The following is a 27,563-nucleotide window of genomic DNA, read 5'->3' as shown; positions in this document are numbered from 1 at the left end:
CAGTTTGTAGTTAATGTGATTTTTTTTTGTTTTGTAATGTTTTTTTTTAGCATACAATATGTAATATATCCCTTCGCCTGCTTAAGTTTTACGTGTACACGCTCAACAGTGTATTCGATACATTGTTTCGGAGCTTACTTTGTTCCGGTATGGTCTAGAAACATAACGATTTATCGCAACAAACCCTGCACTAAACATCCAGGATGTTGGTGGTCACGCGTGGAGTGTACCACTACGTACCAATAGCTGTACAGTTACTAACGCTACCCTGTCACTGATACCCTTACAACACACATACACGCGCGCGCGCTCACTAGCGAGTGCGCGATGGTAGGTCCAAACTTTGACGTTTATTTTGGATCTTTTTAGTTTAGTTTATCTTTTAGCTGCTTCATCTTATAATTCGGTGTTGTGCCACGACGAAACGAAACGATATAAGAAAAAGCGAGTTACAATTACGAGGATAAAATAACAATTTATGTGTATGTGTGTGTGAGTTTGTGTTTAAGTTAGATAAACATATTTATGGTTCATATTTTATGTCTTCACTTTTGTGGACGTAAGTTTCTTCACCTTCTTTCGCTGCGCTATACGCTTCACATACTAGATCCGATGCGTCCAGGCGGTAAGATGTTCTAAGTAGAAGGAAGAAGAAAATAGCACTATTGCCTATAGACATTAAGCTAGGTCGCGAGTAGTATACGGGGTCTCCTGTGTATACGGTCGCGTTGACGGATCGAGATTGGATTGGGAATCGTCCAAGTGCCTAGTCTATATACTTGCGAATTTTGGACGCGCGTCACTGATCTCGGTGTATGCGAGTCAAACGATTAGATCCAATCTGCTGCTCTAACGATGTCGGTGCGCTGCCCGAACAGTGCGAGCAGGTCGGCCTGCACCGTGCCTCAAACAATGCCCGGCTTCACATCCATCTGCTGCTGGTTGACGTGCTCCAAACCCGGACTGGGTGTGTGCGCGTGGTGCTGCTGCTGCTGATGATGATGGTGATGATGTTGCTGCTGTTGCTGCTGCTGATGATGATGATGTGAGTGATGCGGATGATGCGAATGCGGGTGATGGTGATGCGTGCCGGCGCCTGGCTGCTGCTGATGGTGCTGCTGCTGCTGCGGGTGGGATAGTCCCGGAGACCCCATCGAATGGCAAGACGCGCCACCCAGCATACCGGGCGGCCCACCACCCATCACACCGTGGGGCGCCGACAGCCCTCCGAGTGGACCACCGTGCAGGTGATCTGTCACCGACCCACCTGTCACTCCGCCCTCCTCCGAGTCGCTGCAGTGTGCGTCCATCGGTTGCTGCGCTTGTGAGGTAGTCCCTTTCTTGGTGCCTTCGTTACCACCACCACCACCACCGCCGCCGCTGCCTCCTCCTCCACCGTTCGCGCCGGTTGAGCTATTGCCACTGGTCGCACTAGAGCCACTGCTACCAGTAGTAGCACCATTGCCACTGCTGGCATTCGGCCCGGACGCGCTGTTGCCTCCCGCTCCTCCACCAGTACCGCTGCCACCACCTCCGCCACTTCCAGCTCCAGATCCTGCTCCAGCACTTCCACCTCCACCACCACCACCACCACTGCCGCCGCCACCACCGCCACCACCGCCACCACCGCCGCCGCCGCTACCGCCCGCACCGCTGGCACCGCCGTTGTGGGTTTTGACGTGTTTGGCTAAATGATCACTTCGCATGAATCGTTTGTTACAGACGGGGCAAGCAAATCGTTTCTCACCTGTGTGCGTGCGCAGATGCCGCTGCAGCTCGTCGGAGCGCGTGAAGCGCTTGCCGCAGAACAGCCAGTTGCAGACGAACGGCCGCTCGCCGGTATGCCACCGGAGGTGCGCCTTCAGGTGGCTCGTCTTCCCGTACACTTTGCCGCAACCGGGTATGTGGCAGCTGTGGATGTTCTTCTTGCGCAGGTGCACGCCGGCCGGCCCGAGCCGCTCGGCCTCCTGACAGTTCGGACAGTCGCAGGTCGCCCGGCCGGAGTAGCGCCGCTGACTGCGCGGCGACGGTGCCTGCGGGGCGCTCGGTGGCGGTGCCGGCGAACCTCCCGCATGCGGACCCAGCCCGAACCCACCCACGCCGACGCCGGCGCCCGACTGGCCGACGCTCACGCCGACGCCGCCCGGCTGAAGCATGCTCTTGTAGCAACTATCCTGCAGCAGATGCTGGCCGGAGCCGAGCAGGTGTGCGGTGTTGGTGAGCGACGCGTGCGTCAGGGTGGAGGCGTAATGCTCGGAGCCGCTCACCGAGGCGGCCGCCGCCGACGCGGCATAGTTTGCCATCGTTGCCGCGTGCATACCGGCGGCGGCGCTCGTACCGATATCGAGCCAGCTACCGGCCGCCCCGTGCATGTCCCACCAGCCGGTTGGCGTCCCGTGGCCCCCGTTGCCGCCCAGCCCGTTCGCGTCCGGCTTGCCGACCGCGTTGAACGGATGCCAGTCGTACGGGTGGCGACCGTAGACGGACCCGAGCTGCGCAGCGGCAGCGGCGGCCGCAGCCGCCGTTGAGCTTGCCTGCCCCGGTCCACCCCCGTCGCCACCGACCTTGCCTGCCGCCGCCGCCCCTAGTGCGTGCTGTAGGGTGTGATGGGCGTTATCCGCACCGCACCCACCCGGCGATCCCGATGCACCGGAAAAGTACAGATCACTGGTTCGAAAATCACAACCGGTGGGGGAGGGATTCGTGGTGAGAGGGGGGGGGGAGGATGAGGGACAGTATAGGAATATTGGTGGGTACAATGGAACGGAGGAGAAAGGTTCGCAACATATGGCACATATACATGCGTACGCGTAATGCAAAAACAGAAACAACCCATTTTACACATTTACAGAGCGGATATTCGTCGAGTGGGAGAAAAAGAAAGAAATAGAAAAAGAGAGTGATAAGAAGAACGAGAAAAGAGTAAATACGAAATCATCAATAACAATACTGTTGTACGTGTGGTATTGTGTGAACAAGTGATCAAACTACGCTACAGAGAGAATGTGACACATGTCATAGCGTTCTAGGAGCGATGTACTAGCAACTTGACAGTTGTGACAGGTGACAGTTGCAAGTCTAAGTCTTATTTCAAATGGAAAACAAACAAACAAAACAATGCTTAATTCTATGGTTTCTTAGTGAATCGTTTAGGTTTTAGGCATCCTTGGAGATTCATAAATCTTTGAGGATTCTTGAATCTTCTGAAATTCCTGATTTCAAGAGAATACAAGTAACTTTGAGAATTCATAAAGACACATTCACTCAATAGTACTGTTTTTATTTCCTTGTTACGAATAAAGTAGTCTCACATTGAAGCCAATTGCGTGAATGATTGCTATAGCAAACGAAGTAAGATGACAACTGTCATATCTGCTGTCAAACGTGACTATCAGTAAATCTTCTCTTTCCCTCTCTCTCTCTCGCTTGGAGCCCCTTGAAGTTCGGGACGCCAAACGACCGTTTAGTCCGCTCCTCGACAGATCCGTCTATATGCATCGACCTATGCCCTATTCTGACTTTGGTAATGACTATCAAATTTGCTAAGCAATCAGACCTGTCAAATTGCATTTGTATTTCGACACACATTATTCTACACAATCACACACTTGAACATTCATTAAATTTGTAGCTACAGTGACAGCAGAAGGCTAGAAGGATGCGTTCTCTTACCTGGTGGTGAGATTCGCCATTGGGCTTATAGTGGACGAGCTGCCGGATGACGAAAGCCGCCCGAGCGATGACTGTAGTACAGAATTTCCTCCCAGTCCTCCACCGCCTCCACCACCACCACTACTGACACCTGAACCGGACCCGTTGCCACCGCCCAGCCCGACCGACTGTGTGTTCGAGGGTGAGTGGGGCCCGGACGAGATTGGGCTCTTCTTCCATGGGTGAAACCCTTTACCGACGGCCGCATCCGCCAGCGGTGGTGGTGACTTGCTGGACAGTTTGTTGCACTGTGCCGCCAGCATCGCTAGCGGAGTACCCCGCAATCCCGGATGTTCCTGTTTGCAGAGGGCGAAAATGTGGGTGGGTAAAGATGGAGACACAGAAAAAAAGGGAAAAACAAAACAGAAACAATGAAATAAGTGAAAATGGAACGGTTATGACTAGTCGTTGGTAAAGAGTCGTCGCGCAATGCACTGTATGACGCTTCCTACTTTCCGAGCGCTCATTAAACCACCCACGGGGAATCAGTTTCCAGCCTGGCAAAGAAGCCCTGCGGCAAACATTGTGGTGATCTGCGTACATTATTTATCTTGTAACGAAGCTTAGGCCAGACGTGCGCTTTCCCGGGCTGAATGTCAGGCGAACTATGAACACCACAAAAGGATATTGAAGTTGGCTCGTACGGTTGGTTCATGTGTGTGTTTTTTTTTTTTGTTGGTTTGGTTTTTGTTTTCGGGCTTCAATCTGGATGTGCACAGGCAGGCCCGTGATGTAACCGTGAGACCCGAAGAGCCGGCGCTGGGGCCGTCCATCATAATTCGTCGGCTGATTATAATTCGTTTCCGACGACGGGCTTAATTCACAACTTCCTTGCCCCGCAGTCGCGGCGTCAAGGAGCGGGTCTTTGTTTTATGTACGAACGAACCCAACCTTACCAAGCATGACTGTGCCCGATCCGGCGACCCATCCGAAAACAGGTGATTTAATGGGCTCCCCGTGATCAGTGGACGGAATCCCGCGCCCCATTCCTCACGCCTGCCCAGGCAGTATGTGAGATGAGTTTATGGGGATTTCGTGTCCGTTCGGCTTGGTTGTTTCTTCTGCTTCCCTGTTTTGCTCTCCGTTTTTCACGTGTTTTTTGTTTTGATTTTCCATTTCTGGCCCCAAAATACGTGCCGGGGAAGAATTTTTGAGGTTTCGTTTGCTTGTGCCTTGTGCCTGTCTTCTCGTGATCCTTTGGTCCCCGTGGCCAGGATTCCGGCATCTCGCTTCCCTAATCACTTTGTACGGGTGTATGCGTGTGTTTGTGTGTGTGTGTTTTTCCCCCTTCTTTGTGTGCCGTATTCGCGGCACTATTAAAGGATGCCACAAGCGCCCCGGCATCGATGCGATGATTGGGGGTGGATTGTGGCCCGTGGCGGGGGCGTCCGGCAGGTATTCGATTTTTATGGTCCAATTTGGTTTATTTGGTCTTATTTCGGGTCGGGACCGTGTTTTTTTTGTTTTGTTTTTGGAGTGCCGATGCGATCGCGGACCGACCGGCCGGACGGCGAAACTCATTTACAGCTTCCAAAAAGGTCGTAAAACTAAACGGTCTAACCAAACCGTCGCACCCAATCAGTGCGGGGCCACAACATGATGGAAGGGTTTAAAAATCATCACCGGCATTATAAAGCCAAATTGTGTGTGTGTGTGTGTGCCAGGCAAGAGAAAATTGTTCGGAGCCCATGGCCGGGGTATCGTCCGATTGTTTTGGAGACGAGCATTTTTATCAAATTTTGACACCACCCCGGGACGGAATTGATGGGCAAAAGAAATTGATTTAATTGTTTCCTACTCTTTTTTGACAGGAAAACTAAGTTTCCACAAAAATACCCGGCTTCCTGCAGACGGCAAAGCGAGATGAGAATTTCTTCCTCCGCAGTGTAAGCAGTGATGGGTTTATTCAAATAAATCTGGAGTATCGTTGCATTGCTGAACTGAACGGAGGTGCCCGCGTTTTCGATTGGAACATGCAGATCCATATTGCATCAGGGCACGTTTTGAGCCATCAAATGGTCACGTTGGAATTCTCCTTCACAAACAAAAAAAAACGCACACACACACACACACACCACCGCACGGTTCACGTACGGGCAAACCCAACTGGGGCCCCATTACACATCAATCGCCGAAGATTACCGGAGGGCCAGGTTGAACGGTGCTGCAAACGCCTTGTTTATCCGCTCGTGCAAGATTCGCTTTGTGGGTACGAGGGGTGCAAAGGGTGGTGTGGAGGGGCGAGCGGGACGCGCGGGAAAAGCGAAGGGAGCATTTACGGTGATACGACGCGAGCAGTGTTGCTGGGGCAATGGGCAACAACCCGTCAAACCGGTCCACCCCGGCGTGGGTCACCCTCCCCCCCCGGCTGCGGACCCAACCATAAAACCTGCGCGGACTCTTGACGGGGGAGAGCGGGGGGTGGCTGCCCCGTGTGACGAATGATGAATGTATTTCTAATTGCAAAAATGGTAAATCGCTAGAAGGTGGATGAGAATATTAATACGAGCGATAATTGCATTAGCGGTGCGACGCGAATGGCAGGCACCGGGCACGAACCGGGTGGTTGGATTCGATGGTTTGTTTGATGCGCGGTTCGAAAGGGATCGAATTGTGCAGCGGCAACGATTAAAACCCTACCGCTAGCCCGCCAGCACGCCGGGTCGAGCTAAGATTGCAACATGCAGATAAAAAGGTATGATATTCAAACGTGGGCAACCGGTGAGATAAAGGCGAAACAGTGCACCCAGTCAACTCCCGGTTCTGGTTTTGTCGTTAGCCTTGAAGGACAGTGTAGTAGAAGCGCAGTAGGGGGGAATATGGCCGAAGGGCCGATCATGCATAGTACACCGCGTTAAGGGTCGAAGGGTCGCGGAAGGAATGTTAAAGGTTAGCGTCAAGTTGCGTCGCAGCAATAGGGGGACATCACATCAAGGAATTTGTTTTCGCACGAAAAGGGGGAACCTTCAGATGGCGCAATATCGCCATTAGCAAAAGCTTGTGACAGCTCCTAATGTCATAAAACAACGTTATAACTCGATCCTCCAGTATAGACATCGCAATGCGAAGATGTCTAAAATATGCTGAGATCTCGTTTCAAGAAGCAAGTACGTTCTGATGCCGTTTTGCTATCAACATCAGTAGACTGTTTTTAAGTTGACTTGATTGTCTTTTAACAATAGAGAGAAAGATCTCTGAATATATTCAATTGCAGAGGAAGATATCAGAATATGAATGAAATTCGATCACTAATATTAAGGTGTCTAGAACATTAGAACAGAACAGAAAACCAAGCACTGACCATGTATTCGCCATGTGGCAGATCTAATGTTGGAGAAAACGGTGGAGCAACAATCTCACTCCTTCCATCTCTTCATTGACTTCAAGGTCGCATAGGATAGTATAGCTAGGGTAAAACTGTACGACGCAATGACCTCTTTTGAGGTCTGCGCCAAAGAGATGGGCTAGTTTGTCTACTCTTTAACTAAGCGCTACAGAGGACCATCTGTTATTCGGAAAAAAGAACTGCGGGGATCATATTCTACAAGTCATAACATAGACATCATTGGGTTACGGCTCTAACCTCAAGCTTACCAGAGGCTTGAGCAGGAGATTAACGAGCCAAACACCAAGTTGACAATGGCACCACCTGCAACGCTGCTAACAAGCCCTAACTTGCGCAGAGGTGACGTTGGTGATCGGTGATTTCTAAGTCGTCCAAAATTTCACATATCTTGGGTTTACAGTCAATACCGCCAACAACGTTGATGTTGAGATACGCGCTAGATTATTGACTGCCAACCGCGCTTTCTACATCTGAAGATACTTCTCTACTCAAACACCTGTAGGCGACGAACGAAGCTGGGGCTATATAGAACTCATATATTTCCAGTAGTCGTATACACCTTTGAGACATGGACTTTGTCCAAAACTGACTAATCCCTCGTAGCCCTGTTCCTCAAAGGAAGGAAGGAAACTCGAACTCAGAAGAATTGTTGGCCTCGTAGGAGTCGCTACAATGACGAGCTCTACGAGCTGTACGGCGAACTCACTGTCGACTACAGTGGATTTAGACTCACCAGGCTCATGACTAACGTGGGTTAGTCACGTCATGAGAATAACACCGGACGACCCAGCCCAAAAAGTCCTTTTAGGTCCTCGAGAGAGGGGAAAAGTGGTAGTTGATGTGTGATGTTGATGTTGAATATCCTGAGTACCTTACCCGCTTTGGAGCTTCTCCAGGAATTCATCATCACAACAATTCCTCTGTCAACTTCCCACAATCTTTTCACAGTACGCCTCGTTGATTCTACACACAAAGATCCAATTAATTAATTTCGCTCTTCATTAAAACAATGCCACTCCATAGCGCCACCCGCTATATCTTGGCGTTGGCATTATTTTATTGTGCTTTTTTGTTGTTGTCTTCTTAATTTTTCTTAACTCTTCACCAGCGTCACTTCACCGTCCACTTGTCGTTGCATACCATTGCCATGCATATATATACCCCTCCGGCATCACCAGCCTAACGACGTATTGCGCATGAACGCGAACTTAGGCCGGCCCTTAATGCGGCGGACAAACCAGAACCGTGCGTGTAACGAGCGACACGTTGAAGCGCAGAAGCTTGTTGGTCCCCATCGTACAGCTCCAGCCGTTAGGGAAACGACGCCAGGAAACATTATCAAAACAACCGATCAATCAATGCGATTAAGCGCGCGTACCACGGGGCGATACGGTGCTGAGGGTTTTTTTTTTTTTTGCAAAACCGTGCCGATCGAAAATGGCCCCCTTGTGCCCGAGATGGTGACCGATCGGGTGTGCGCACCAAGCGGCAGAGGCACAACCTTCAACGGGGCCCGGTCGCTCGTTAAACGTGCAATTTGCTGTTGGTGCCCGCCAACCACCGGTACCGTTTTTTCTTGCGCATTTGGCGTGCGCATTACTGCTGCCCGAACTGGTTTAACCGATCCGGGGCCGTAATCTACATCGTTGCCGGCTGTGGAACCGATGGCGAACGTTCGAACCATACGGTTTTGCCACCGAAACCGCTAGGATGTTTGCTGACGAATCAACAGCCAGACAGGGAGAAGACAATGTTCCAAAATTGACGTCTTTATTAAACTAAACTCAATGTTCTAAGCGCCCAATTTTTTGGTTTTGCTGGTATCAGCAAGGACAACCACAAAATACGAGCAAAGAGTTAGATAGTGCTTACGTAAGTGGGCACCCCGAATGGACCCGGGCCACACAGACGGTCTCCGCAAGTATCCTAAAATGTAACCTTCCGGAGATGGCTGGTTCAGAGAATTGTGCCATAAAATTGGTGCTGTTTACGAGGTTTTGGCGGCGGCGGCGGCAGTGCAAATAAACATGAGCCTCGACTCATTCCACGAACCAGCCCCACACACCCGTTACCCCCGACATGGATTGGGGTGCTCAGCCTAAAAAACCATCAACAACAAAAAAGGGGTGCAGATTGACGTGCGGTAGAGAAAAACAATAAAACGGAACCGGCCATTATTATTTACAGCAAGAACGCGCAACAACAACAACAAGAACAGCCAACACACACACACACATTTCGCTCTGGCTTGGCTTGTTGTGGAGGCCTTTTCTTGATCTTTTAACAATTAATTTCTTTTACTGCGAACGATGCATTAATCACCCGCTGACTGGCGCCTGGTTCTATGAGGGTTCCATCCCTTTCGGGCAATTTGTGGACTCGGTGTGTGCGGCTTCAACTTAGGCGAAAACGTTGTAGCGAAAGTACAAAACAAAAAATGAAAAAAAATACGAAATGAACTTCGCGTTTTTTTTTATTCGTTTAAAGTTTGCCGCTTTTGCTTTACCAACCCCCGTTACAGGGGGGTGGGGGGGATCCACATAATGCGCCCGCGGCTAAAGGAGTGTTTAATTTGTTTATGGTAGTAAAACTTTTGAAGTTCATGTCTGATTTGCCCTAATTACCCCTTGGGTATGCTTTTCGCCCAGGGGTCGTCAATGAGCAAGGGGGTAAGTAGTTTAAACAACCCTCCGAAGCAACTCAATTTTAAAGTTTTAAGTATGTGTCAGCGACGAGATGGTGGCAAAAAGGGTTGGTTTGTTTGTTTTAACACCGAACAAAAGCAGGACATAAAAATTCCGCTAGTAATAGTTGGCGCACCCTTGACACTTGTGGGCGAGATCTTTGCGATTCATCGGCTCCTTTTAGTACATCCTTCGCTGGATAGTGGCTGGAGCGTTGACCATTAAGAAGTTTTTCAGAAGGGTCTCGCAAGCGTGAGTTACCATGAGACGGAAGACTTTATTTGCAGAGTTCTAGTTTTGTGCCTGATGAAACTTTTGGTGACGAATCATTTAAATCATGACTCTTAGAAGACTCTTAGTAGACCCCCATTGACTCTTAGAAGATAGAGACATCCTCAGAGCAGTGACTTCAATCAAGTCTTTCGGTAGCTAACAGCGATATGGTAGTTTGACAACCGATGACCAGAGGGAGGAAGGATTTAAAGAGGACAAGTTCCTTGGAGAATAGTGATCAGATCAGATTCATTCACTCAGTGCGAAGATTCATTCACGTTCATGAATCTCAGAAGTTCAGAAGTTGCTAAGGAACTCATTAGCAACATTAGCAAAATGTGAATTTGAGTTCTTGCAAAAAGTAATTTGAATATCAAGAATAACAGGCGAATATAGTTGCCCAGCTCAAAGTCTCTATAAAAACAACATACAACAAGTATCAAGAATAGCGAAAGACACCCTATTTCTGAAGATGGACAAACGAGATCCCGAATAACTCAGGTTTTAGACATCAGTAACGAAACAATGTCTAACGACACTCTTCATTGGATACTGCTAGGTACCTTTGTGTACCATCTTTTCACCAGTCACCACACATTCGTCTATCTGCAACCCCTTATGCAGGTCGTTCTACAACTAAAGGGGTTCCCCCGTTGCACCCTAGTTGGTAACCGCAAACCGGTGGTGGTAAGTGGATTCAATTTAACGACTTTCGGTGTTGAAAACTTCCTTTCCCCGCAAAGGTGTGGGAAGTAGTGATGGGACTACTCTTAGAAAATTATTTCCATACAATCACACGCCAAACACACGCGCACACACGCGCCCGTTGTGGAAACATTTCCGTGGCAGCGGCCGCACGTGGTTTGGAAAAATCGATAAGAAATTATCGCCCAAATCTCCATGCGACTGTCCGTGTCTTCACTGCGCTATAAACAAACTGTCCCCTTTTTTCGGGAGCTGTCAGGCGGTGCATCTGTTTTTGATGTATTTATTAGCACACACACAAAAAAAGCCTTAAATTGAACCAATTTGAGGTTTTCTCGCTCAATTTGTGTGTGTGTGTGTGTGTGTGTCAGTAGGATCCATTTGCCTACTGGTAGCTTTTCCCCCAATCAACATTTCCACCTCGCTTTTTGCTTGCAGGAACCGTTCACCGAAGTGTTCGCTAATGGCTTTTGGCTGTTTTACGCTGGACTTCCCTTTCGATGCACCCACGACTACCCGAACAAACCCTTTTCCTTTGGTGTGTGACGCGAACGGTCGAAGGAGGGCCAGGGGTGATTGTTTCATGAGGTGAATCCTGAATTGGAAGTGGAGAATGACTTGCACGTCCTGTACCGAATGTGTGTATCGTTCTTGAGGGGAGGGGGAGGATTTTGTATTTGTTTTAAGGCATTGAGGGGTTGGAAAAATCGCACGCCCGCACCGCAATGGGGGAAGGGGTGGCCTTTCCAAACCCCCCACTGGAAACGCTTCTGCCGCTCACCTTTTCCCAACATCACCTACTCATTAAGATGTGGTTCGAGCAGCTCACCGATAAGAATTAGACGGACTGATGGATGCAGGCTGGCTACCGGTCACCACCACCGGGTCGGCACAGCGTTTGAAACGCGTTTGCCGGGGTCGCGTTACACCGGGGGGGTGGAGGGGGGGGGGAACACTTTCCGGGGAATGGGGGCGCCTTTTTCGGCACTTTCATCAGCCGAGCTGCTATTTGTCGTTTCACGTCGGACACACTTACGCACGCTCTCTTTACGAGCCCAAAGGCTCCTGTTTCGCCATGCCGCCATTCCATTGTGACGGGGCCTTTCCCACTATCCTCACTAGCTCTAGCATCATCTCACCACCACCCCCTCCACACGACCTCACCCCCTCTTCACTATCCCTTATCCACTCTCACTCAGCCGCACTATTCACCCGCACACTATTACTTAAACCCATATTAACGATGCTCTATAATTATGTTGTCTTGAGGGTTTCAAATTTATGTATTCTTTCGCCGCTCGGCCAGACCCCACCCTCCCTCACTTTCCCCTTGTGCATTTTCCCTCTCTCTCCCTCTTTCTCTCTCTCTCTCTCTCAAACGTAAAATTTTGCCAGTTCTTTCCTTCCAATACTGCTTTTTTTTTTACTGTGTTGGTATTATTGTTTGCTGAGTTCTTTGGCGCTGGCGCTCCGGGATTTTCTGACGATCCCAAGTCCCTATTCCGCGTTCTATACCCCCGCGCGTTAAAGGAAAGAATGAACACCGAGAGCAAATAAAGCGAAGAAGAAGTAAAAAACGGCTACAAACTCGATCGATTGACTCGTATTTCATTCGCGTTTGCATTAGCGAGCCGATCTCCTCCATCCCCCTATCACATATACACCCATTAGATCGATGGATCGATGGTGTACAGATATGTATACGCGCTACGAAAAAAGGGACGCTGTACGCGCCTTCGTTATTATGCCTCCCCGTACCTTCACCGGGTTCGATCGATTAGCATTTGCATGAGCCGAACAAGCATTGAGGTTGAGTGTTGGCTGTCCGCTTTGCTCTACCAGCGGGGAGAGATTTTGCGCAAAATTTGACTGTAGTTCTTCCTGTTGTTTTTTCTTCGCTTTGTTTTGGTGGGTCTTCTAACGGCTAGCATTTGATTGTTAGGCACGCGAGAATAGGGATGGAGTCGGAAGGGAGGGCCCAGCAAGGGAACTGCATTCGATTAATTGACCACCATAGAGAACTCACTTAGCGTGTTTCGGAAACTGATGACTTATTCGAGTGTGTCTCATTATTGTGGATCGAAGCGTCACAGCAAATTAAGTTAACGGAACGGAACTAGTTTGCGTGAATTTGTTGGAGAAAGTGAAGCGCTCGTGCTGTGTCTTTGGCACAGTTTGGAGACACGTTTTTGAAGACCGCGACTGTTGATGACTTCATGATTTGGTTGCCCTCTAGATGGTCGCGATGAATCGCTGCTCAGTTTGGAGGCTTTTTAAGCTGACTTTTTGAAGTATTGCTATTGGTGAGATATTATGGACTGTGAATTTTAAATCTTTAGATCTGATGCCTATTGGATATTGCAAGATCTCATAGGCTGAGATACTTAGAACTGTGATTTTGTTCTTGAGGGGCTATTTGGACATTACGTCAGATGTCTTTGGTGAGTGCTCTTTCCAAGTTCGCGATGGGTACATGCTCAGTTTGAAGAAAATAGACGACCTTTTGCAATATAGATATGAGAGAGATACTTAGGATTTTGAGATTTTTGGGTGACTAGATGGACATTACATCGTATGTCTTACTTGAGTGCTCTCTGCAAAGTAGCGATGGGTCTCTGCTCAATTTGGAGGAATTTTTAGACGACATACTGAAATATCGTTATCGGTCAGGTACTAAAGAAGTTTTGGTGGATAGCTTTGAAAACATTGAAACTGGACATCTTAACAGTCCGAGTACTCACAAGATATTCACCTCTGTGTCTCTGCTCACATTAGGAACATTTTTTGGACAACTATGGTTGAGGTACTTTGAGTCCTCTAAAACATTGTGCTGCGTTCAAACCAAAACCGGTTCAGGAATAACGCTGATGAGCACGGTAATTACCTCTATTTTATCACTGGTTTACAATTCGTGACTTAGACATTTGACTCCACTCCTTGAAATCCTGCTTGAGCGTCTGTTTAATGGTTTCGTTATCTCGCTGGCAGGAAAACAGTTTCATACCCGCACTAAATGCTTCTTCGTGAGCTAATCAAGTAGCACACAGATCAGTTGGCTGTCTTGTACCAGTTTGTACTAGGTTGATTAATCACTTCCGTGGTATAAACTCGCCTATGACAATGTATCGATTCCATGAAATAAATTCTATTCCATTACGTCTCTCGCTAATAGGCAACGTTCTTTTAAAGAGTCCTCTCCTTCACCGGGCACAAAGCGACAGATAAGCGAAGATGTGATTGTGGCAAAATTACCATTTGACAGACGTCCCCAGACGTGCCGAGTGTCGCTGGTGAACCGAAGGCCCAGTCAAACGGATCATTAGCCACTAACACTGGAAGCGGTTTCGAGCGGCACGAGGGACAGCAATTTTCCTCCCGTGCCATCGGGTACCGCCATCGGAAACGCAAAATAAATAGCCCTCCCCAATGTTGGTGGGTTTGCGTGTGTGATGAGAAGCCCGAGTCTGGCCAATGGTGCCCCACGGCGATCGGGGTTCGAACTCCTGCGAAACAATGTTTCTGGGCCGAGATTCTGCAACAAAGTAGACGGGGGTCTTTCGTGAGCCGGACACACACATATGACAGGACGAATGCAACGGCATCGAACCAACAGACGGCCGAAGAAGCTATTTGCGTACGATGCGTGAATGGGGAAGCTGCACAGTTGGGTTGACGGATGTTCTGTGTGGTGCACGCCACACGCCACACTACCCATCGGGTTTCGGAAAGCCTTTCGATGCAACCGGTGCGTGTCATGCGTTTCTTTTCCTCCGCTCTTTTTTTTTTTTGGTGCGTGAGGTTGCACCTTTGCTGGAAGGGGGATGGGGGTTGGGGGATGCGATGTAAGGGTGGTGGAGGAAACGCAAAAGAAAACTCAATCATTACAGCCCCGTAGAGTCCCGGAGGTGGCGCGCTAAGACAAACGAGCCACCTCCGAACGTCTCATTGCGTGGCGTGTCCAATATCCTGGTCACGGCACCACACAACAGTCCAAACAGGGAATCCGTAGCCGTCAAGCTGATAAGCGTGCGGTTTTGGCCTTGCGACTGTGTATTTTGTTTCCTTTTTTTTCTTTTTCATCGCTTTCTCTCTCTCTCTCTCTCTCTCTCCCTCTCTCGCCTCCAGACGTATCCAGCTTTCTTACATTTTAAAGAACCTAGAGCTCATTACCAGTGTTACCGTTTCCTTGTGCTTTTGTGGCCGTTTGTTGAACGAAACAATGTAGTGTTTCCGATCTGCCAAGGTTGCTGCTGTTGCTGCAGCGCTTTACGAAGCCCCATTTCTGCTAGGCAGTGTCGGATCGCGTGTTTGTGGAAAGACGATAATAGCTCGAAATCTGTTCGTTTCCTTCACCCGTCCAGCCCGCTCGTACTGCTTCCGCGCGCACACACCGTACGACCGATCCCATTTATTTACCTTCAAACGATTTTTCCCAGGGCCACAGTCGCCACGGTTGGAAAAATCTTCCTTCCCGAGTCCCGAGTTGTCACTAATGACATTTGGCTTCCAGGAATCCGGGGCTTCTCATAATTGATTCCCGATCGCAAAACGACCCCGTGAGGAGCTGGTGGAGCAATTAAGGAGCATACCGCGGGGTACGGGTTGAAGGTTGTACGCCGTTGCAGGCAGCTTCCGTGGGGCACTGCGGCCATTTTGGTTTTGGTGGGAAGGTGTTTGATCGGTTCTACCGGCTGCTACCGACCAGCAATTCATTTCATCCTGCAAAGTTTTCTATCGCTTGCGTTGCGCTGTCCATCCTTCCCCGTGTCGCAACTCTCGAGCACTCGACGTATAACCGCAACCAAATAAAAACAGTGATAATCATAATAATGAAACTCCGCAGGGAAGGCAACATGGACAAATGGCTGGCGTTGAAGAGGGAGAGCGCACACGCTATAAATAACACGTTTTTCACATCGCCACCACATTACCGCTAATGATTCACGCGATGCTTGACATTTAGCCGGCCGCACAGTTGGTGTCGCAAACATCGATTGTTGCGGCTTTTCCTTCTCCTAGCCCTCTGCACTGGCTACCGGTCCGGCATTGAGGAATAACACCCCGGCCACACAGTTGGCGGTCCCCCTCCCCCTCTTCGTCTACTTTCCGTGTGAAGTTGGTGTTGAAGTTGAAGAAGAAAAAAAATCTCAAACCAATCTGTAACACAAGTTGCCATACACAAATAAAAACACACACACACATCGGAAAGCGAAAACGTTTTGGTGTGAAGATCCTCGACCGGAGTGTGGCAGGCGAAATAAAAAGATCAACGGCGTTTTTTTTTGTTATTTGGGACTCGTAAAAATCTCCAACAGCGGGGCAGCAGCCGGTCCGCGCAGCAGGATCACACGGATGCACTGACACTTTGCACTGTGTGTGTGTGAGTGTCAGTTCGCTACTGGTCCTTTTTCTTTCCCTTTTCCACCCGGGGTGGTCGGGCGCCAAATGCGATCCAGCTGTGCCGCAACAAGCTGCTGGGACATCCCGCTGGGAGTCATTTGTTCAGCTCGCTTTTGCACCGCGCGCTGCATTTTGGCAACAGTTGCGCCGTGCGCCCTACATAAAACACACACACACAGAGCGGTGGTTGGATGTCCCTTAATGGTGGATGGGTGTCGTGCGCTAATCAACACAAATAATCAAATCAATAGCACACCGGAACGCACTGAAATGTTGGTCCTGCTGGGCGAAAAATAAGGGAAGATTGGCCGACAGTCGTGGTTGGGAGCTGTTCCTCGGGATGCAGGATAATTCGCCTTGCGAAACCAAAAACAAAAAACCCTTTCTTGACGATAAGTCCAAGAAGGCACCGACAAACACTGGGCATAAAATTTCAATTGTTTTCTGCCCTGCCGTTGCTTTTATTTTATTACTTTAGCGACGATCCTCTTCACTCCCTCCAGCACCAGCACCCGCTGCAAGAGTGCCCCCGCCCCCCGGGGCGGAGGGAAAAACATTTCCACACACTTTAGCCGATTCGTAACGTTGTTTCTTGCACGCCTTTGCCGCGTTTCGATACGTGTCGAATTTTTGTTTGTTACGGCAAATATCTGCATTTCTGCAACGACGACACCCTCCCCTGCACTGGCCGGCGGCGGCAGGGTTGTTGTTTATTTTTTTTTTGCTTTACTCTTCTACCAATCGCCATGCATGCAAAAATGTTGTGGAAATTTTTGAAGACACAGGTTAGATGGTTTCGGTTCCGAGCATAAATTATGTGCCCGGGCCCCAGCACAGCCGGATGGAATGTCGAACGTTTGACGAGATGTTCGAGTGCAATCGGTGCATTATGGGTGCACCGGGATGGTTGTTTTTTTTGTTGTTGTTTTCGCCTGCTTTGCGTTCCAGCACGTCGGTACGCCGTCGATCGTGCCCGGTACGATCAGTGTCAAGCAGAGACGCTGGGGGTTGAATGAGCGTTGTGGAGCAGTTTTGTGTTGTTGGATCCTTTACTTTGGGCAAAGCATGTTTGTCTTGTGTCTTCGGCTGTTTTCACCTCCATTTTTTGTCCGTTGCAACATGTAGCCTAGATAAGCATCGGATTATAAAAGCCACCATCAACAAGCGGGGGAGGGGTGAAGCAAGGTATGGGAGGGTTGATGGGGAAGAGATAATAAATCAGGGCCCGTGTGAGCCGTCGATTTGTGACCGTATCCGTATGGACGGCTGATCTTGTCCAAGATTATGTTTTTATATATGCGCGAGGCTGCCAAGTACGCGACCCACCCCATTTGGAGACAAAACTGGAAGGACGTGGGAGGAGGGGGGGGGGGGGGTGGAGTATATGCCTTGATAGGATGGCCTTGGCCAGCCAGAGAGAAAAAAACACACACTGTACACGACTAACTCTCGCGCGCGCACCATGAAAATTTGCAACCAGCAACCCCTATACGGTAGGGGTTGGAAGGGGGGTTGGTGTGCGAGTAAAACAGGGAAAAGGGCAAACCAACGCAAGGTAAATGGCGAGTGGTGCCGCAGCCATGCACTCGCGGGCAACCCCTATCGCGATTGCTGCCCGGGCCCCGGATGCACGGATGGGATTAATAATAAATCGTGAATAATTTATAATTAATGGCTGCCCGCACCGGTTTTTCCTGAGCGGTTTTTCCCTTTTTGGCCTTTTTTTTTGTCTCGTTGATGTTACATTTTGTCTTCGTTTTTTTTCTCTTTTGTATGGCTTTGTTTTACTTGTCCCTCTTTTCACTTATTTCTTTTTTTTTCATATATATTTCGGTTTCGGTACGCGCCTAGAGCGTGGACAGCGCAGGCAGTGTGATACGTGATTTGAATTTTATTCAAATTGATTGTACCTCCGGCTCGGGTGAACTAGCGAACAAACGGGTGATAAGGGGGAGCGTTTGTGGTGGTGTTGAAAAAGGGTGAGAGAGGAGGAAGAGGTGCTTAAAGTTGCAGAGTGAATAAAAAGGGCAACCCACCAACACCTCACACGACGCGATGTGCAATGAGTTGCGTTAGGAGATGAAGACCACAAGGGAACGGGCTTAGAACTGATGGAACTTTAGCGAATTAGCAGAGAAGAGGAATGGAGTGTGACATTTGGGTGAAATGGAAGTACTAAGTGCAAGTCACACAAAAGCCAAATGTCACACAAAATGTCACCCAAGCAAAAAATACTCCTAAGCTTCAGATTCTACTCACGCTGTCTTACTCTGACAGGTGACTGTGACAGAGGTACCAGAAACACCACAAACTGTGATACATCTGCATAATATTCTATTTGAAATGTAAATAATTAATTTTAGTATAACTGTTGGGATACAATTCCTATAACCCTTTCCTCGGGAAACCCTGTTTATTTTCATATTGTTATTTTGACAACTCTGTTTTTGGCACCATAAGAAGCCATCTTGATATTAATGTTAATTGTTCTTGATTCTTCTGTCAATAAACGATAAGAAAGAGCTCTCGGAAGTCGTGTCTGCTTTATTTCCTTCATTTCATTAATAAATACTATCAAATGCTAACATCTCAACTGTCAAACTTTAATGTCAACTTGACAACTCTTCTTAGTGCTTGGTGTGCTCCATTAACGGACATGTTTAAAGTTTAAATGCTACAAACGTTCCCAGCCTGCCCACAAATGTCCTAACCCAACCTTTTCCAGGGGGTTTCCATTACTTCCCCTTTCTAACTTTCCCACTGCTCCTGCCCAGGACATACCGATCGGCCAGGATCTGCGTGGCGTCGTTTGCGAAAAAAAAAGGCAACTAGCCCACCGTACATTCCATTAATCATAGCCATTAGCAGGTTTAGAGGGTTCGCCGACGGTTTTGTCTTCTACGGGTGTACAATTTCCCAAAAATTTCACGTACACTTCAAACAGATACCCCCCTCCTTGCGGCACACACCCTAGATGCCCTAGAGTACGGTATCTCGACCGTGTTGCGGCTAGGTCGATGCGAACGAGGCGCATCATAATTAGCCGTGAAATTGGTAAAATCCACACTGTGCGTCCAACACACACCGGCACTCGCTGTCGGACGGGATGGTAGCGTGCGTGTCGTCGTCTTCTGCTTGCCACATCTTGTTTTTGGGAGTTTAAAATTTTCCACCCGATTTCACGCATTCTTCGGCGGTGATGGGGTGATGATTCGGGTTTTATTATTTCCTCTTTCACACTAGCGGCTTGTGAAGAATTCACGGTTTTGTCTAGGCGGTCGCACACCCTTTTTCGCACATTCGGATATGCGGTAATGGTAAGCGCATTGCGTACCCCTGCTCAAGTAGGCGAACCGAATCGGCGAAGAATGGGCGATCGGTTTCAATTTGTGGCGGACTGGTGAAGTTCATTGTTCACTGGCGCCCCGGTGTACCGGGTAAGCGCGTCACGTCAAATCGATTAATACACAATAAATCACCGGACGTACCTTGGGACCGTTTTAAAGCCTCTGTCTAAGTCTGAACTGTGTGGCGAGCTGGAAGATCTCTACGGGAAGACTAACAGCTGAGGTTATTGTGAGTATTCTGGGGGAAAGGATTCCGTAAAGGGCTCTGCATCGCCAAAATACGTTTGCTAGGTCACTGGAGCACTTTGCGTGAGTGAGTCTTTCCGAACTCCTTCTCGCTCTCCAACGGATCAGGTGTGGATGCCAGCTCTGGAAACAACGAGAACAACGCCGAAACATCCGCTCGAAGTAAGTAACAAAAAAAACACCTTCACTGGTAGCCCGCGTAACGTACGCCGAAACATTCTAGAAACCCCAGGTCACTGACAGTCATTTCAAATTCAAATCGCATGCAACACCCGACCGGAGACGTTATTATCCTTTCTATGGTGATTTCATTTGATTTCTATAAACTCATATTTCCCCGTACCAACGTGCGTTCTCCCTCGTCGCATGGTTTGCAAGTCTTACGCGCGCTTCGTGGAGTTTGCCCGTCGAAACTCAATCGGCCAAATCGATACAGCTGATTAGGTGCTGATCGTACGCTCATCCCACTTGGTCGCGTTGTTTGTTTGCCGAAGAGGCATTCGGCGTCCGTCGCACCGTTGATTTGCAGCAGCTGTCGCCGGCGAACCGCATGCATTATGGAACACCGATACTTGTTCCGCGCGGTCACCTAGCCCGGTCACGGGTGCGTTGGAATTGGAAATGGAGTATCCGTTTTTTAAAAATTTTATTCTGATTTCAAATGCCACGGTGCGACCGATTGGTTTGGGGGACCACTGTCTGGCGCTTTGTTGCTGTCCGTGCCCGGGGACGCAAACGTGAGCCGGGTGAGCCGTGCCGGGTGAGTCAAACGAGAACGTTCTGGAGCGTTCATGCCGTGGTTGAATTGTAATAACCATGCCATGGTCACGAATGTTGCCACCATATTTACAAACCCAATCTGGCTGTGTAATCTATTATGAGACGAAACAATGTCAGCGAGTTGAATGGATTAATATTTGGAAAATCCAACCATGAAACCCAACTTTTGGGGAACAATTTATTTCTCAAATGTTACTAGAATTTCCTGACAACATTTTTTAAAAAGTATGATAAATATCCTAGAGATTCGTTCCTCTCAAGCCATCGTCGAGATAGGAGGTGGGTCTCACCGTCATCAAATTGTTGTCTATTTCTTTTTCTGCTAGGCTAATTCCACTCGAACTCTGCCCGAACAAATCAAGCAATTTGCAGAGATACTTCAACACTATCGTAGTCTTAAACTGTGAGATAATTTTTGGAACTTCTGGAAAATGGCAATTAGCATCTAAAAGTTGGATCTCCTGGAACGCAACTTTTGGGGAAGAATTTATTTCTCAAATGTTACTAGAATTGACCAACTGGAATAGACTGGAATATAATTTCCTGGTAATATTTTTTAAAAAGTATGATATGTATCCTAGAGATAAATTCATTCCTCTCAAGCCATTGTCAAGGTGGGACTCACCGTCATTAAATTGTTGTCTATTTCTTGGAGCTTTTTCCGCTAGGCTAATCGCACTCTAACTCTGCCCGAGCAAAAGAAGCAATTTGCAGAGATACCTCAACACAATCGTATTCTTACAGTGCGAGATAATTTTGAGAACTTCTGGAGAATGGCAAATATGCATCTAAAAGAAGGATCTCCTGGAAAGTAGCTAAAATAACATTCGGATCTCCAATCTCCAAGATGTACAGACGGCATGTCTACTTCGAATTCCACCAACTTTCCTTCTCAATAAAGTCACTTTTAACTACACCGAGTAAGAATATCCTCGCTGTAAATCTTCACACTCTAAATTTGTCACCTGACATGTAAATTCTTCCTCAGCCTCAGAACAGAACGGCCGGAAAAAAGCACGCGTTTTCGTCCTCTCCCAAAGAGCAATCAATCAACGCGAGCAATTTGTCAATGGAACATATGCAAAACATTCCATTCCGCCTGCCAGCACAGCGAGGTGGCGAAAACAGATCATCAGAAAATCAGATCGAAACCGTTCCCAGCCCGGGCGACGCTGCTGGAAGCTGGAACAGACACACACAATAGCAACATCGAAATCAAACAAACACCGTCGGCTGGCGCACGCGAAAATTCACCATCGCGGGGCGCGCCCGGTTTGATTGTGGTTTTTCTGTTTTGTTTTTCTTCACCCGGTTTGTTTGCTTCCCTTATTTCGGTATGCCCTCCCCGGGACGCCTCGTTGCTAGGTGCGGAAGAAGAGCCGGGGTTGCGCCGCGGCACTGTTTGATTATTTTGCTTAACGGGCTAATGCTACGGCTCAAAACCCCCGGCGTGTCTAGGATGGTGACGATCGCGGTGAGCACGCGAGATGAAACGGCACCGGAACGCAGCCCGCCGGCCGAACACAGCGTGAGGGCATATTTTTAGCGACATTTAGCATTCCCAAACACCCCAAAACAAGCGGAGAACAAGCGGGGAGAAAAAAAATTGAAGTGAGCAAAACCGAGGATTGAATAAATTCAATTCCCGGGGCCGCGTGATGAGATATGGCTGTTGGCGGTGTGCTTTTTTGTGGTGCTGGTATGCCACATCGTTACTGTAGATTTATACCAATTCCAGCAATGGAAGGGGAGGGGTGCAAAAAAAAGGAGCTGAGTGGGGGGGATAACAATTTGTCTTACAGTTTTATCTTCCTCTTTTCGCTGAGAGGGAGCTAGAACAGGGTAAAACTGTACGGTTTTACGCAACACGGAAAGGTGAGTGTTCCTCTTCCCAAACTGGATGAAGATATAATTGAAACGTTTTATTTGAGATATTCTTAGAACAAAGCAATAATGAAGAGAGCTTGGTGTCACAGGCAATGCTATTTATTATTGAGCACCGGGGATAGAGAGAAAGTGTTGACATTACAAATGTGGCTATAGATTTGCTCAATTAGAGCGTTTAAAACAGCCATTAGAGAGCGCGCAGAAAAAGTTTTCTTCACAATTTCTCTCTCGCACAGAATGCGAGATTTTATCTCTTGTCTGCCCGTGTGCTGCGCGCGATGCACTTACCAATTTTGCTATGCGAGTGAACTACCGTAGGCGCGTTAAAACTGCTACCGGTTTGTCCACACGAAACATATTATTCCTTTACTTTTAGACGTTTGTTTTTTTTTCATAGTAATTCCACACCACATCATTGGTCTGCGGATATTACCATATTTGCTCTAAATAAAATGCACCCATGCCCAATATTTTGGCGCTTGTTGCTATTTTGCCAGCTCATTTTCACCTTGTTTTTTCCCCCGTATTTCTCACCCTGACCCGTACAGCTTTTGACTCCCAAGGTCCCACACTTCACTGTGCGAATAAAGCCGTGCTAAATTGATTAGCCATGCGAGGGGTGTTTTTCTTTACCTTCTGCCATTCGTACCAGAGAACGTTCCTTTCGCATTTGCTGCTCTTTTGCTTATTTAGGATTTGGCACATTTTGTCGTCGCACACAGCACCGGCCGGAGGAAAAACTGCGACAACATTTCGGCATGTCCTGCTGCGCAACGTCAGCGGGTGATCGAACCGTACGGAGTGCACTCGAATTGCTTATCTTCCGCACACGGCGGCACTATACCCTACACCGTACGGTGTGGGAAAGCAACGAACGAAACAATAACATCAACCTCAAGCACACGTAGAAGAAAAAGTAACATTCAGCTAATCTCGTCAATCCTGAAAAATCCTCTCACCCGTTGGCTTTTTGTTGGCTGTACGCTGAGGGGAGGCCGAAAAAAAAAGGTAATTCTTCCACAAAACCCGAAACCCAACAGCACAAGTGAAGGCAACAAAAAAAAAAGGAAAACAAAACAGCAAGAAAGCAACACAACCGTTTTTGTACGCAACGGGTCAAGAGGATTTGGTCGAAGGATAATGCCGATAAGCCGCTAAAGCATCGGATCCGCTTTTAGCGCTGATGAAGTGGAACATGGATGAGGGGGGAACAAAAAATATAGATCAAAAAATCTCAAGCACAGCCCTTAATTGTGTGAACGATGACAATTTGCCTGCTTTGTGCTCGATATATGGTGGTGCATTCTTGTTGCGCCTTTCTGGCCCTGGGTAATTATTTCAATTACTTGCCGAGGCAGAGTGGTAACGAGAGGAAATCAGGAGGAATAAGGTGCGTTGTACATTTTGTTATTTTTACTGTCGCTTGAGCATGATGAAGAGAAGGTTGGTTGTTTAGAAGTCTTTCGTTGTTCTTGCTATTTTGCTTTTTGTGCTGGTTCCTTCTAAATAATTAGGATATCTTTAGCAATAGAATTACGAAGCGTCCACCGTACATTCACGAAATAAGGCAATATTCGGCGATGTGAATGCCGCAATAAGTGTTGAACGTACTTCAGCACCATAGCGGCTGACAATACGGTGAAAAGCCGGCATAATTTAAATGATAATAAGAAACAATTCCCAAGACCTGTACTATGTTCAAATATTTTTTGGAACTCCTAATAGAGAAGAGACGTGTAAAATTAACGCATCAAAGACATCCAAGAAATAAACATGATTAGAAATAAGGATCACCAGTCAAAATGATTGCTTCACGAGCTCTACTCTTCAAGCATTCCGTGGAAAAGTTTCCAGGAGTTAATTCATGTTTTGGACATGAGGAAATCCTTGTGTATTTCTTACTCACTTCAACCCAACTAGAGGGCTCACAATGCGGTGAAAAGTAGTGTAGCGCTTAATCAATCTTTTGAAAATAATCATTCCCATGCATCTTTAGTGAGGAATCATTCAAATTTGATTCACGAATCCTCAGAGTAGTGGCGGTACCTGCTCCTTGGAGGAGAGTCAAACTCATTGGAGAAGGTTAAAATCTTGTATGATTCATGAATCTTTGTAATAGAGATTCTGATTGATGAATCAGATTCACGCAGCGCTACATAATTCCCAAGACTCCAGATATTATTCCTGCTATATTGCTTGAAGTTCGTACTATAGACGAGACTCTCTAAAATTAAGATTGAATTGTTTAACCCCAAGAAGTAACGAAATTAGAAAGACGTGTAGCTACTAACATGACTCGCACAGGAGTTTTAGTATTCTATGGGGTTCCAAGTGTGAGGTTTGCGTAGGTACTTCGTGCGACATCCCTCAAAAAGCCAACCGAAACCCCAGAAAAATCATTTCTCACTAGCACATTGAGACAACGGCGACACAAACTATCAAACCAGAGGGGCGAGAAATAGCTTGTTGCTTGTTGAGTTTCGATTCGCTCCGGCATCCTCGTTATCATTTACAACCTCATTTACAGCTCCTGATCGTGTCGGTGCGATAGTGTCATCGTGGGATGACAGCTAATACAGTTAATGTGGTAACCCCCAAAACAACAAAAAATAGAACACTCCCGCGTCTCCGGCGAGTGTAAAACGAAATCGCGTCGGGTTGCGCGCGTCTGTGCAGCGCCTTATCCAACCATCCGATCAGCCGATCCGGCTGTCCCCGGTCGCCTAATGATGGTTTGATATATTTTTAAACGCAACAGACTTAATACGCGCGCGAACACACACACACGTCAAAGCTAAGGTAGTAAGGACTAGGTGCGACTGGGGCCTAGAACAAATGCGGACTTGGAGACGGGGAGTGGTTCGCTTACGCGCTGACGACCTTGTCCGCGGTTTGATACACCGGCTTTATCGGAACCGGCCTATCGTTAGGGAAAAGTTGTCGACAAGCGATGGTGTTGAGCGATACGGAGTTGATGACGGTGACGCACAGCAGCCACTTTGTGCAGGCGCAGGAAGTCGTTAGAGCTGGTGCTTTAGACATTTCCGTCTCGTTTTTTTTTTTTTTTGGGTAATGGAGTATTGGGTAACTTTTCATAGGACATAAAGATGACACTTCCTTCTCTACTGGGGTGTTGCGGGCTTCTACTTCACAGTGGAGCGCATGCACTTTCCTTTGGATCGTTACTTCCTACCGCTATTCTAGAAAAGGTCGCCGTTGCGCCGAAGAACGAGCGACTTACCGATGGTTTCTGCATGTGGGTGGCAATGTTCGTGATGTTCATGCCCATGGCCGGTATCTGGGTGCTGTAGAACTGAGCCCCGGCCGATGGGCTCATGTCGGTCAACATGCTGAACACGGGATCGAAGCCGGCTCCCCTCGGATGGTCCGTTGTGATGGCGGCAGCACCTGACGGGCGAATCGAAGTCGAATCTCTACCGTTCTCCACAACTCGTGCGTGTTGCACTATTCACAAACGAACACACACACACACACAACCACAAACACAGACAATCACCACCACTCACAGGGACCCAATCCACAGGATCCACGCGGGTATGCTAAAAGTATGGTTTGATCGAAGCACGCCGCCAATTGCCGCTGGTATTGATTGAAGACGGAACACCAAAACCCCGTGCTGGGGACTTGTGAAGGAACACTAGAACACTCAACCGGTGCTTTACACCTCTACCCGATTGGTATGCGTAATGTTCGTAACGATCGCTGCCGACTTCACTTAGTGGACTGGGCGAACTAGATGTTCTTGATTGTTTCGGGCGCAAATCGTCGCTTGCTTTACACCAAGTGTCATTTTTCGCTGTTGTTGCTGCAATTGCCACTACTTATCACACCATTCGTGCACTTTTAGAACGTTTTACGGACCCCCGTTACGGACCCCTAAGTCGTCTATGGATGGAGCTGAAATTGAACATCTTCATTAGTGACGGGGCGTGAAGGTGGAAGATAACACTGGGACTAGATTCGCTGGGACTCCCTCACTCTCTGTATACAGCTTGGACGACATCTCAACTTCAACATGCGAGAAAGTCGCTATCTGTTTGATTGAAGAACTGTTTGAGCTGAGCTGTCCTAAAGGAGTGCTTGTGTGAATAAATTGATATGCATCTGTGTGTATGTGCGAGTGGTTTGTGGATGTGAAGTATGTTAAATAGCTATACGACAACAATCCAACACAATGCGTTATCTACCTCTCAGGACAACACTTTCAGCAAAACCAACGGAAACGGCTATACCTTGGCGGCTGTACAACCTCAACTGTGTTCGAAAAAAGCCCCGGCATGCGGTCCTAACTCCACCAACTTGATCTATTTCAAGTTGCCGGCAAACAAACAAACAAACTAAACTTCAAAACTTTCTATTCTCATATAACACACACACACACACACGAGCGGGCGCGCGCGTATGTACACACCAAATATGAACCGTTTTGAAGGAAAACGCCAACCTAGCCTACCGTGCGGTGGCCAACAAACAAAACGCGATACTGTGTGGCGAACTTGGTGCCGAACGGAAACGTGCGCTAGCGCGATAGGTTGCGGTTTCTTCAGGGCCCTTCAGGGTACGACGACGCTCTTGCTAGCAGCCCTCGAACGGGGAAGGTAGCTTTTTGAATAACTTGTTTCGATGATGAATAGGGTCCCACACTCCCTCGCTGCCCGAAAAAAAAGGGGTTTTGTGCGAACGGGATGTGTAGAGTAGGAGGGGAGGGTATATCACGCACACAATATGCCTGGAGCGTAGCTTGGTATCCACTATTACTACTACTACTGTTGCTGCTGCTGCTGCTGCTGCTGCTGCTGTTGCTGCTGCTGCTGATGTTACTACTCTATACTACCGCTTGTGTTATCCTATCGTTCCTAACATCCCTTCCCGCTTTACCTTCTACACGCGTGCGAGCACACACACACACCGACACACACATACACACCGAAACACTCACACAACAACAGCAGCAACGACAAAAAAAACCGACAAAAGGGATGTTCGCTTCTGAAAGGGAGCCCCCCGAAGGAGGAAGGGTTGACGGTTTGAAGCAGTGTAGGGGAAGGGTGGAGAATTTGGGTTTTCGTACCGCTGTGCTAACACGCTGCGCCCTTAGCTGCGATCTGCGTCGATGAGAGACACGACACGCTGTGCGTCTCCGAGAATCGCCGGCAGTTGTCA

At 48.2% G+C, this 27,563-nt stretch overlaps 1 protein-coding gene across 1 annotated transcript; it reads right to left on the bottom strand.

Moving 5' to 3' along the window:
• Nucleotides 1-26: 26 nt before the first annotated feature.
• LOC128306367 (transcription factor Sp9-like) lies at nt 27-25,728 on the bottom strand. The gene is made up of 4 exons (XM_053043855.1): nt 25,621-25,728; nt 3,673-4,007; nt 1,748-2,667; nt 27-1,687 (listed from the first exon to the last, which is right to left on the bottom strand). The coding sequence occupies exons 1-4, from the start codon at nt 25,726-25,728 to the stop codon at nt 906-908; spliced, it is 2,145 nt and encodes a 714-aa protein (XP_052899815.1). The 3' UTR covers nt 27-905.
• Between the last annotated feature and the right edge of the window lie 1,835 nt (nt 25,729-27,563).

This window comes from Anopheles moucheti, chromosome X (assembly GCF_943734755.1).
Source record: "Anopheles moucheti chromosome X, idAnoMoucSN_F20_07, whole genome shotgun sequence".
NCBI classification, from domain to species: domain Eukaryota; kingdom Metazoa; phylum Arthropoda; class Insecta; order Diptera; family Culicidae; genus Anopheles; species Anopheles moucheti.
This window is presented reverse-complemented; position numbering and strand designations above follow the sequence as displayed.

Excerpts from the sequence above, each read along its gene's own strand:
- LOC128306367 (XM_053043855.1), bottom strand. The coding sequence starts at position 25,728 with ATGTTGACCGACATGAGCCCATCGGCCGGGGCTCAGTTCTACAGCACC. Across the intron at positions 4,008-25,620 it reads CCCACATGCAGAAACCATCG|GAACATCCGGGATTGCGGGG; the intron begins GTAAGTCGCTCG and ends CTCTGCAAACAG. Across the intron at positions 1,688-1,747 it reads GCATCTGCGCACGCACACAG|CCAAACACGTCAAAACCCAC; the intron begins GTGAGAAACGAT and ends GTGATCATTTAG.